This window comes from Tursiops truncatus, chromosome X (genome assembly GCF_011762595.2).
Source record: "Tursiops truncatus isolate mTurTru1 chromosome X, mTurTru1.mat.Y, whole genome shotgun sequence".
Lineage (NCBI taxonomy): Eukaryota > Metazoa > Chordata > Mammalia > Artiodactyla > Delphinidae > Tursiops > Tursiops truncatus.
The window spans coordinates 3,988,062-4,000,677 of record NC_047055.1 but is presented as its reverse complement, the minus strand read 5'-3'; the positions used below and the strand labels follow the sequence as shown (position 1 = coordinate 4,000,677).

General features: G+C 41.0%; 1 protein-coding gene across 10 annotated transcripts in view; it reads left to right on the top strand.

The window, feature by feature from the left end:
• MTM1 (myotubularin 1) overlaps positions 1–12,616 on the top strand; it is a 98,597-nt gene that overhangs the window by 73,687 nt on the left and 12,294 nt on the right. For all 10 annotated transcript variants that reach the window (XM_019939286.3, XM_019939287.3, XM_073798773.1 and 7 more), the window contains 5 exons: positions 1,167–1,355; positions 5,152–5,337; positions 8,476–8,682; positions 9,762–9,854; positions 10,467–10,580. In XM_019939286.3, the coding sequence (XP_019794845.1) occupies positions 1,167–1,355; positions 5,152–5,337; positions 8,476–8,682; positions 9,762–9,854; positions 10,467–10,580 (789 nt within the window). The remainder of the gene's footprint in view (positions 1–1,166; positions 1,356–5,151; positions 5,338–8,475; positions 8,683–9,761; positions 9,855–10,466; positions 10,581–12,616) is intronic.

The window sequence follows — 12,616 nt, the reverse complement described above, 5'->3', positions numbered from 1 at the left end:
TTAGTTGGGGGCCACAGTGGTGTTTTGACTGGGCCCTGGCAGGCACGAGACTAAATTGAATGAGTATTCATTCGTATTATATAATCTTTTCTCACTGACGTGTTGTCATTATTATACACAGTGATTTTTATGAACATCATTGCTCGTCATTTGCCATAGTGGGGAGGTGACTTCAAAGACGACAGTGTACTTGGCCTTGTATTAAGTGAGCTCGAACACTTGTGCTTCTGGGGTTGTGTCTGCTTTTCATGGGTTTTCGTACATGCGTTCTCCATTCATCCTCCCAGTAGCGTCATGCTGTCACGTGGCTCCGCATTTGATGAAAGGGGGAAAGGACGCTACAGAGGCTGTGAACTCAGCCACCACACTTACCTTCCAGCTTCTGTTAGTTTTATTTTATTTTTCTCTTCTAACAGCTTTATTGAGATAGAATTCATCTATGAAACCATTCATTCATTGAAAGTGGACAGTTCTGTAGCTTTTGCTGTATTACATTTTTAGCTTCCTTTTGCAGGTCTTGTTTCTCAGGTGCTATGAACTGAGAGACCAGGTAGCAAGTGTGCTGGGCTTGTGTGTAAAATTGGAGAAGGTTGATTCTGAGTAAAGGCTCAGAGCTCTCCCAGGAGGCGGGCGTCCTAGCTTCATTGTGGAGACTCTGGCAGCTCTTTGGCTGTCCTGAGATCCTGTTTGCTTCCTTTGGGTTTTCAAGCCCCTGTGTTAGACTCTAGAGTTGAGAGTGTTGGGAAAATGACCTGCAGGTGTGAGGTACCAGGGGTGGTTTTCTTTACCTCTCACCTTTTGCTAAAGCTGTTTCTGGGTGATGACAAATCCAGTGCAAGCTACAGGACTGAAATAAAATATCTGAAGCTTTCTGTTTCCTTTAAGTGATGTAACTATTTTTAGGTAAGCATTTAATGTTTTTAGATGTGGTGCGAATTAAGAAAAGACTAGTAAAGCAACTGGTTATTCTCGTTGGCTCTGAATAGTCATCATCGTTAAATGTGTGTTTCTGGGCACACGTGGAAATGGCAGGTGAACAAGCATCCCGTTTCAGCAAAATGAGATTCACTTCATCCTGATTGTTAGTGCTCTCTTTTTTTTATAGTTTTAATTGTTTTGACATTTGGTTCTTTCTCGATAGCTTAAAATTTCTGAACCAACCGTAGGTGCTGTCATGGATTCATCCAGAAAACAAGACGGTCATCATGCGTTGTAGTCAGCCTCTTGTTGGTATGAGTGGTAAACGAAATAAAGATGATGAGAAATATCTCGACGTCATCAGGGAGACGAATAGACAAATTAACAAACTCACAATCTATGATGCTAGACCCAATGTAAATGCAGTGGCCAACAAGGTAAGTATATTTAATGACATGGTAGAAACTTGCCTTACGTACCGTGTGCAGTGTTTTACCTGAAGGTTGTTGCCATGGCGTATCAACATGTGGGTTTAAATTAAACTTCGCTTAAAGAGGAAAACGAGTTCACTGAAGGTAGAAAGTAGTTTTAATCACAAAACATATCTTAAAAGTTGAATACATTAAAGCCAAATGAAAATAAGCTTTAGGTAAAGTAGAAGTCTAGAGCTGTAGTGAACTTGGGAAAGAGAATCTCTTTGGAGCTCTTTAGGCTGTTGACAGTGATTCTCAGTGTGTACACTAGTGAGGCATCTGTGAGGATTGTGGGAAGCTGTAATTGTTAAAATCCTAAATTTGTAGCTTTATCTAAGCATTCTCTTCACCATACTCAGAAGTGTGTGTTCTCATTTATATGAGACAATCCAAGAAATGAGTAGATCCATGTATGTGAGTTTTACAGTTATACACATAATGGTAATATTTTCAAAGAAATCTGTCTCAAGGGTCGTCTTGGCCTTCTTAAGTAGAGTATGCAGACTGCCCCTAAAGTTGAATGACAAGGCAGTGTTGCCTGCAGGACTCCTCAGCAGATGCTCAAGGTGGAAGGCTGTTTGCCCCTGCACTACAGGGCCCAAGATTCAGAAATACCTTTGACATTCAGTTTAACCTTTTTGGTTTTTTTTTCCCTTTCCCTCTCCCATTGCCAGCTGTCACTTATAAGTATTCACAGTGGGCCTGCCCCATTCCACCTTTCAGATGGATGGCTTCTTGTCAGATGTAGGCTTAAATTTCATCATCTTGAATATTTTGCTTATCCCAAGGTCATTTACCTGGCATCTTCAATTATTCAGAGCACAAGACAAGAACCTGAAAGCAAAACAAGTCCTCAAGCAGCTCAGATAGTTTCAGTAGCTTCCTAAATGGACCCTGTGATGTCTGTCTGCACAGGCGTGTGTGTGGGGCTCCACTCATAATTATTTGCACACAGATTGTGCACCTCACACATTTACGTTTGGACCCGGTATTTGTTACTGCAGTTGGTTTTGTTTTACAAGACGAAAATGATATTGAAATTATTTGTAAAGCAATCAGGTAGTGAAATCGATAAATAGGTTAGGAAATGTAACACAACATTTAGGAAATTAAGTCTAAATATGAATATCTTGTTGTATTATCCTTACCTTTATATTTCTGTTCCTGCTATCCTTCAGGTATAATTCAGAGTTGAATACATGTATAAAATGAAGTATTTCCATGTATACATTTAGCCTGAAACAGATATCATATAACATTAAAATGGGGTACTTAGAAAGAATTTTTTTAAGTATATAAAATGTATAAAATGAATAACTTTATTGTATTAACTCTAAAGCTCATTGTTGTAGCAGTAGAATTCTTGAATGCCTTTTTAACACTCAGGAAATATGCCTGTGTTTCTAGTCCATTTAGGAATGAAGGGAAGGAAAAAATTAAGCAAAAAAACCTAGGCTTGAAAGATCTGTGCATCATTCTCTAAAAAAACACACTCAGGTTCCCCTCCTCCCTCCACTGTGTCTTCCTAGTCATCTGTATCCATAGCAACAGGCTGTGTACGTGGTTGTACTAGGTAACATGGGTGGTTCTTTTTTGTTGAAGAGAACTGAAAAGAAAACTTCAAAACTAATCAGAGATGTGGAATTTGAACTTTTGGGAACTCAGTCTATGCTTGACTGATTGATTTTTACCCTTCTGAATTCTCTCCTCTTTGGACCTAATTGTTCTGCCCTTGTGGATATTTAGAAATTTACAGCCCTGTATGTAACAAGCAACATTGCACCATTTTAAATTAAAGAAAAAAACAAACAAAGGAAACCTAGAGGCAGATAAGATCCAGCAGCCTGTGATGAATTAAAGCAGGACTGTGTTAATGTCTGTTTTTGGCAGAAACTTTGGCAATGAATTATTACTTTTTCCTCCTATCATCTTCAGTGATCTACGAAAGAAACTCCAGAGTTAGGAATGTCTTTGAAAATCACTAACTGTTTACAAACCACATGTACAGAGAAACAGGTCACATGTCCGTGGGAGGGTAACGTGTGTCCTCGTGTGAGAGGCTTGCAGATCCAGTTCACAACAGTGACTGCCAGGGGGATAGGTGCACCTCTGTTGTGACCTCTGATGGCAGCTGCAAGGTGTTATTCCCTGAGGTAGGGGTAACCAAGGAGAGGGGAATATGACCCATTTGTGTATGGATTCATTAGCTGATAACTATTTAAAAACAAAGTGAACGTTTATTGTCTACTTACTACTGATGCCATTTGTAGCAAGCTTTAAAAACACATTTCTGTCTAAATAAAATACAATTTCTTACCTAGAGTCTCTGGAGATCAAGGCCTCTGGCTTGTACATAGGTCTCCAGGTTTGAAGTTCAAGTGGTAGCCTTACTTCTACTGCAGGAAACCTTCTCTGTGACTAACCCCGGAAAAAAACCATAGGATGTATTGGCCCTTCTGTCCCGAGCTACAAGTTTATATTCCTTCAATTGTAAATGAAAAGAGAAGAGGTATTCCGTGGCAATGGCAGGCATGTCGCTTGTCTGTCCTTTACCTGCGGGCACTGCCGAGATAGTGCAACTTGGCTTTGACTGTTTACTTACCTTTACTGGTGAGTTTACATATTCATATGTTTTTATGATGTTAATTAGCATCCTTCCATTTCAGCTTGCTTTCTTCGAAGGTCCCCGAATAATTTAACTTTTTCTTAAAAGGCCGGAGGCCACACGTTCCATGGCATTTTAAAGCATTAAGCAGAATGCAGCCAGGTTCCTAAACAAAGCCAGAGTGTTTCTTTTTGTCTTCGTGGAAAAGAGGCATCTTCACGACCCTGTGAAAGGGAAGTGACGCCCAGCCTAGCGGGTGGATGCTGGTAGGCGCCACGGCAGGTGGTAGCCATCTCCATCTCGTCCCCCTTGAAACCTTTTGTCCCTCCAGGGCCCACCACGTGCAGCACTGTCCTGGTGTTTGCATAGCACACAGACAGTCATGGGGCACTAGAAAAGGTTCAGGCTGTGAAGTCAGATGACTTAAATTCTGCTGCTTACCTCTGACTTTGGGTGTAGTTAAATAGCATCTCTTCTCATTTTCAAAATGCAGTTAGTAATACCTGTCTTGCAGCATTGCTGTAAGAGTTAGATAAAATTATGTAAAGCAAGAATCACAGTATCATTAAATGGTGGCTGGTGTTAGCTGTTATAGAGCCTGGCTCCTTTTAATCTTATGAGACCTAGGTAGTATTATCCCCTGTTCTACAGGAGACAGCGTTGAGGCGCAGAGAGGTTAAGTGCCTTGCCCCAGATCACACAGCAAAGAGGGGCTGAAACTGAGCTATCGACCTGGGTCTATCTGTCTCCAAAGCCTGTCGTTTTCCTCTAGCCCGTCCAGTCCCATGGGAGCCTGCCCCTGAAGAGTACTGTTAAAATCCGATGGAAGACAACGACCATTCAGAACCTGCTCTTGCCTTTCCAGATCCAGAAGAAGAGCTAGTAATTATAGAACATTTTGAAAATGATTTTTTCTCACAAATACAGATCCTCCGGAAATTGCCAACTCACCGTCTTTTTTCCCTAGCTCAAAGTGTGACTAATGTTGTTGACGCCTAGCGTCAGATAGGAAGTCGGGTCACATCAATTATCGTATCTAAGTTGCAAGTTCTTAGGTTGAGATTTGGAGGACCAATAACCTTTGAAATATTTGTGTAAGTTACTGAAGCAATAGAAAACCCAACTTACTGTTTTGTGTATCTTATTGTTTCTTAGGCGACAGGAGGAGGATATGAAAGTGATGATGCGTATCATAACGCCGAACTTTTCTTCTTAGACATTCATAACATTCATGTCATGCGGGAATCTCTGAAGAAAGTCAAAGACATTGTTTATCCTAATGTGGAAGAATCCCACTGGTTGTCCAGTTTAGAATCTACTCACTGGTTGGAACATATCAAGGCAAGTATATTTTTTTGAAAAAAGATACACATATATAAAAAAAGAAAGTAATGGTTTAGTGGATCAGGAAATTTTTTTGATTCCTTAAATTTAAAAAAAAACTGAACAGCGAGAGAGAAAATATTTGTTGTATGTAGCTCTACATTTGACAATTTTGTGTTTCTTTACAATTTGCTTACCTAAATTAAAGATTTCACAATATTATCTCCAGAATATTTTTTAGAGTTTGTAGAGATGTCACTTTCCAACTCGTCAATAGCAAGTAGTTGAGGCTTTCACCCAGGTTTATTTAGGAGTAGATAATTTATTATTGAACCATTACTGGGTATGACCCTCAAGAACCTAGAGCAATTGTTTTTATTGAAACTTACCTCAAATTGACTTTGTTTAAAGAATGAGTTTTGTGTTTTTATTATATTCAATCCTTCATCTTGATAGAGGCATCAAAAACCTCCATTCTTTTAAAAGTACTTGAAGTTGGGACTTCCCTGGTGGCGCAGTGGTTAAGAATCCGCCTGCCAATGCAGGGGACAGAGGTTCGATCCCTGGCCCGGGAAGATCCCACATGCCGTGGAGCAACTAAGCCCGTGTGCCACAACTACTGAGCCTGCGTTCTAGAGCCCATGAGTCACAACTACTGAGCCCTTGTGCCACAACTACTGAAGCCTGCACGCCTAGAGCCCATGCTCCACAACAAGAGAAGCCACTGCAATGAGAAGCCCATGCACCGCAACGAAGAGTAGCCCCCGCTCGCTGCAACTAGAGAAAGCCCATGCGCAGCAACAAAGACCCAACACAGCCAAAAATAAATAGATAAAATAAATAATAATTTAAAAAAAAAGTACTTGAAGTTATGTGAGGGAACTAACAATTTTAGAAGCCACCATTTAGTTCTATAAACAAACAAAAAGCCAACCTTAAATAGGTGGATTCTGAAGATAGAGTGTTTTCTAGTCAAAATTTATTTTCCAACTTGACAGGAGTTATAATTTTAGTCAGTCTCTCGAACTTTCGGGGTTTTTTTCATAGTTTATCATCCTCAAAAATGAATTGCAAAAGATCTAATTGTGACAACTAAATGTAATATGGTATCGTGGATAGGATTCTGGACTAGAATAAGAGAACATTAGGTAAAAACTAAGGAAATCTGAATAAAGCATGGCCTTCATTAAAATTAAGTTTATTAATAATTTAATAATATATCTATATTGGTTCATAGTTGTGACAGATGTACCATACTATTCTAAGATGTCAATAATAGGGGAAATTGGGTCGAGTATATGGGAACCTTCTGTAGTACCTTTATAACTTTTCTGTAGATTTTGAGAATGGCTCTTCAAGGGCTTTTGTAGACAAAGCAAAAAGATACAGTTTAGGTGGGTTTAAATTTTTTTTATTATTATTAATTTATTTTTTGGCTGCTTTGGGTCTTTGTTGCTGTGTGCGGGCTTTCTCTACTTGTGGTGAGCGGGGGCTGCTCTTTGTTGCGGTGCGCGGGCTTCTCATTGCGGTCACTTCTCTTGTTGCAGAGCACGGGCTGTAGAGCTCACAGGCTTCACTAATTGCAGCGTGTGGGCTCAGTAGTTGTGGCTCACGGGCTTAGTTGCTCCGCGGCATGTGGGATCTTCCTGGACCAGGGCTCGAACCCGTGTCCCCTGCATTGGCAGATGGATTCTTAACCACTGCATAGGTGTGTTTAATTTTTTAAAGGAAATAACTACACAGGTCTGAAAAGGTGAATATACTGGTTGGGGGTACCATTCACTCCTCACTTGAGCAAGAAAAGAACCACAGTTATGTGATTGGCTCAAGGTGAGACATGTTAAAAATAGAATGAGGTTTCAAACCCAGCCCTTTGGTCATGGAGCCTAACCAGTACAGGCTACAACATGGATGAACCTCGAAAACATTATGCTGAGTGAAAGAAGCCAGGCACAAAAGACCAGCTACTGTAGAATTCCATTTCTGTGAAATTTCTAGTAAAGGCAAAACTGTAGAGACAGAAAGCAAATCATTGGTTGTCTGGGGCTGAGGGTGGGAACAGGGATTGGCACCCGGAACTATCTTGGGTAATAGAACTGCTCTGCCACTGGATGGTGGTGATGGCCGCAAAACTGTATAAGTGTATTAAACCATATCGAAGTGTACACTTACAGGTAAATTCTACTGTTTGTAAAGTGTACTTCTGTAAATACTTAAATCATCAAAAAATGCCGTCAGAGCAGTAGCTCTTCGTACGCATACATTTAGTCACTGCTAGGTCTCAGATTTCTACTAGAGGCTGTCAGTTTATCTGCAGGTGAGGATTCCGCAATTTATGAGCCACATAAGGGTTCATATCTTGTCGATTTAAAGGCCAGAAGGTGATTTCCATTGTATCATGCCTTTAAGGTCTAGACTGGACCTCTTGGGCCAGTGATTTTTCTAACGTGATCACTGTTATTGGTTGCATTGTGTCCTCCCAAAGTTTATATGTTGACGTCCTGACCCCCAGTACCTTAGGGTGTGACCTTATTTGCAAACAGGGTCACTGCAGATGTGATTGGTTAAGGTGAGGTCTGACCGGAGTAGGGTGGACCCTTCATTCGATAAGGCTGGTGTCCTTATGAAAAGGGGAAATTTGGACACAGATACATGCTCAGGGAAAATACCATCTGAAGATTGGAGTTATGCTGCCAGAAGGCAAGGAACTACCAGAAGCTTTGAGATGGGCCTGGATCAGGTCCTTCCCTAGAGCCTTCAGAGGGAGCGTGACCCTGCCCACACCTTGATCTTGGGCTTCCAGCCTCCAGAACTGGGAGATAATACATTTCTGTCATTTAAGCCACCCAGTCTGTGTGACTTTGTTACGACAGCCCTAGTGAACTCGTACAATCACATATGTGAAAGAAAGCTTGAAATGCGGTTTGGTTTTCGTGTATTTGTCTTGTTTTTTAATACCTACTTGCATTCGAAGGCAGTTTCTTTAGAGGAAAAGCAACAGACCCTGCAGCTTCTGGCCTTCCGTTTTCAGAACTCTTTCTGTTCTAGACATTAATAGTATTTTAAAACGAACTTTAACTAGGGCTAAAAGCTATCAGTTCAAATTCAAGCAGTCCCTTCCAGCTCGCTACTGACTCGCATGTTTTTCTTTGGCAGCTCGTTTTGACGGGAGCCATCCAGGTCGCAGACAGGGTTTCTTCAGGGAAGAGCTCGGTGGTGGTGCACTGCAGCGACGGATGGGACAGGACTGCCCAGCTGACGTCCCTGGCCATGCTGATGTTGGACAGTTATTACCGGAGCATCGAGGGCTTTGAAATATTGGTCCAAAAAGAATGGATCAGTTTTGGACACAAATTCGCATCTGTAAGTAAACAATAAAGCTAGTTTTTTAAATGTCTGATCACCACCATCTGGGATTAAAAAAACTATTTGTGAAACCAGTGATTTCCTTTTAAAAAGAAAATCTGAGGAGTGTAATGAAAAACACTCTGCAGGTTTGAAAATGTGTGACGCCTTGGGTTTAGCCAGTCTTTTTAGGAGACATGTTTGTCCATCTGCACTATTAATAGTTTCGCTTGAAAGTAATACAAAAAGTGTTTAAATTGAAATTGTGCAAAAGAAGGAAGATATTCCTTTCTCAACTAATATTATAACTATTAGAGCCAAATATTTTGTAGAAATGCTAGACTTTTTGTTGAGGCTTTTACTATTCTCTGATAGACATTTTGAAAACCAAAAGAACCTATTAAAATTCATATTTCCTATTTTCCTAAAGAGCCTATTAAAATTAAATTTCCTATTAAAAGGGTGTCTTGTTTCCAGGCACCCTTTGAATAAGCATTTTGAACAAGTTCCCCACATGGTTCTCATGAAGAGAATCCATAGACAGTTTCAGAAACACTGCTGTGTAGCCTTGTAGCCTTCATCTGAATTTCACAAGTAGTGTGAATAGCATCGTCAAGTAGAAAGAGTCATTGTTTAGTAAATGAATAAATGGTGAGGTTTTTGTCTTGTTTTTGAGAAAGAACCTTTTTTTTTTTTAGAGAACTTTTAATTATAATAATCACACCCTTTTGGACATGGTTTCAAGACTTGAAACTTTGGGATTGGTCCCTTAGCAACTGGTAACTTAACTCTACCTGCAGCTGCCCACGACTTGTACGAAATTCCAATCGGATAAAATAGTTGTCACGTTCACATAGCATCATGATGCTTTCTCAGTTTGTATTGATATATTATAGAAGTTTATATACTTAATTTCCATTATTTTGAAACCATACGTTATTTTCTGTATTGCCATGGGAAAAAAAAATACTATTCACTCTCTGGGAAGCTTGGCGTTTAGAATGCAGATTGCCGAGTTGTGATTGTCACACTTTGTGAGTAATATGCTTCCTCAGTTTTGTACCCAGAGATTAAAACAAATCATCACTTCCTTTCAGAGAATAGGTCATGGCGATAAAAACCACGCCGACGCTGACCGATCTCCTATTTTTCTCCAGTTTGTTGATTGTGTATGGCAGATGTCAAAACAGGTAAGAGATATTAGGATGAAAATACATCTGACTTAATGTTGAAATATTTTGATGTAATATCTGGGATTTGCCTCAGAGTAACACAGGGTAGGGATAGAGATGCAACAAGTTTGGCCACGTGCAGATAACTGTTGAAGCCGGGTGATGGGTACACGGGGTTCACTTTTTTTATTCTCACTACTATTTATATTGACTGGGATTTTTCATAATAACGTTTTAAAATTTTACTATTTAACTGTACTCTCTCTGCTGGTGGAGGAGCCGCATAATTGACAATAGCAAGTCGTCTTTTCCAGTTCATCCTACACTGGCATTCGTGTGTAGGCGAGTCTGCTACCTTAGACTACCGTAAATAATTAAACCATCCTGTGTGTCCTGTACGCTCAGGAGAGCCCAGAAAATGGGCTTATTTTCCCTTTTTCCCTCTTTGTTCCTTTACTTGATGCTCAGTTAAGCTCTTCAGCCCTGTGCAAAGCACCAACAGGTGAGCTGTAGCACGCTGCAGACCACAGCCTCAGCTGTCCTCCTGGAGCATTTATGCACCTCTTTTCGGCTCTGTGTGAGATCAGCCCCAAGTTTTCATGCGTTGTTTGCTTGTTTGTTTTCGTCTAGTTCCCTACAGCTTTTGAGTTCAATGAACGGTTTTTGATTATAATTTTGGATCATCTGTACAGTTGCCGCTTTGGTACTTTCTTATACAACTGTGAGTCCGCTCGAGAGAAACAGGTGAGTGTTTTAACATCTTTAACATCTTTTTAGCTAAAGACTCACCAAAACGTGTTTAGTCTGCTGTGAAATAACAAAGAATTTGATAGCTTGGTTTGTGGTTAATGCAAAGTTTCTCATTCTGTACCCCAAGCTTGGGCGTTTTCACTTCAACCAGGGGTTATTGAGTGTATCGTGTTTATTTCAGGGGTAAGACATTGACTTTGCCTTCAGGGAGTAGGAATGACTTTTTTGTTGAGGTATAGATGATTACAATATTGTATAAGTTTCAGGTGTACAACACAGTGATTCAATAGTTTTATAGATTATACTCCATTTAAAGTTATTACAAAATAACAGCTATATTTCCCTGTGCTACACATCCTTATAGCTTGTTTATTTTATACCTAGTAGTTTGTACGTCTTAATCCCCCACCCCATCTTGCCCCTCCCACCTTCCCTCTCCCCGCTAGTAACCACTAGTTCGTTCTCTCTATTGGTGAGTCTGTTTCTGTTTTGTTACATTTGCTCACTTTTGCTTTATAGATTCCTCACATAAGTGGACACATACAGTATTTGTCATTCTCTGTCTGACTTATTTCACTTAGTATAATACCCTCCAGGTCCATCCGTGTTGCTGCAAATGGCATTATTTCATTCTTTAATGGCTGAGTAATATTCCATTGTATATACATAGCACATCTTCTTCTTTTTTTAAAATTTATTTTTATTTATTTTATTTTTGGCTGCATTGAGTCTTCGTTGCTGCATGCGGGCTTTTCTCTAGTTGTGGCGAGCGGGGGCTACTCTTCATTGCAGTGCACGGGCTTCTCATTGCAGTGGCTTCTCTTGTTGCGGAGCACAGGCTCTAGGTGCGCGGGCTTTAGTAGTTGTGGCACGTGGACTCAGTAGTTGTGGCTCACCGGCTCTAGAGCGCAGGCTCAGTAGTTGTGGCGCACAGGCTTCGTTGCTCCACGGCATGTGGGATCTTACCGGGCCAGGGATCGAACCCGTGTCCCCTGCATTGGCAGGTGGATTCTTAACCACTGTGCCACCAGGGAAGCCCCTAGCACATCTTCTTTATCCAGTCATCTGTTGATGGACAGTTAGGTTGCTTCCATATCTTAGCTATTAGAGTAGGAATGGCTGTTAAAGGCATGCAAGGTCACCCTCCCAAAATGCCATAAAAATGTCAATAAGGGAAATTTTTTTTTAAAAGGCATAAACCCACAAGAACAGGGGGAAATAAGGAAGGAGACACAGCAACAAACTTGGAAGCTGGAAACTAAGTAGATAAGTGGGAAATAACTTTACTTGAGAAAAGTGACTCGCAAACCAGCAGTGGGGAAGCCAAGAACCAGGCCACTTTGCATCACAGCAACCCCATATGACTCAGGGGTTCTGGGGCAAGGGTGTTCCAGCGTATGGGACAAAGAGGGAAGGGTACGATAACCTGAAGGGAAAAAACAAAAAAGATAACCTGAGGGTCTGTTTAGAATGAGCAGGTAGCTTCCCCAGATCACCTCCACTTGTCTCTGGAGTTAAGGACAGAGGTTTCTTCTCGAGAGAGGGTGAGAGTAGGTATCCGGGCTGGGGACCTGAGTGTCCTCAGGGGATGAGGTGAATGGGAAGAGCTGGTCTGTGAAAGGCCCAGCCCATGCCGCCTGCTCACTCCCAGCATTCTGGCAGCAGGTCCTTATCTTTCAGGTGAGAGCCTGTTGGCAAGGATGGGGAGGAAATGGAACCCTTGGATGTTGCTAGTGGCATGTACCCAAGAGGAATGAAAACAGGGGTTGAAACAAAAACTTAGACACAGATGTTCACGGCAGCCCTACTCAGAATAGCTAAAAGACGTCAACAACCCCACTGTCCATCAGCTGATGAATAGATGAACTAAATGTGGTCTATCCATTCAGTGGAATATTATTCAGCCATCAAAAGGAATGACGTTCTGAGCCATGCCACAAATGGATGAACCTTGAAAACATGCTAAGTGAAAGGAGCCAGACACAAAAAAGGCACATATTGTATGATTTCATCTATATGAAACTTCCAGA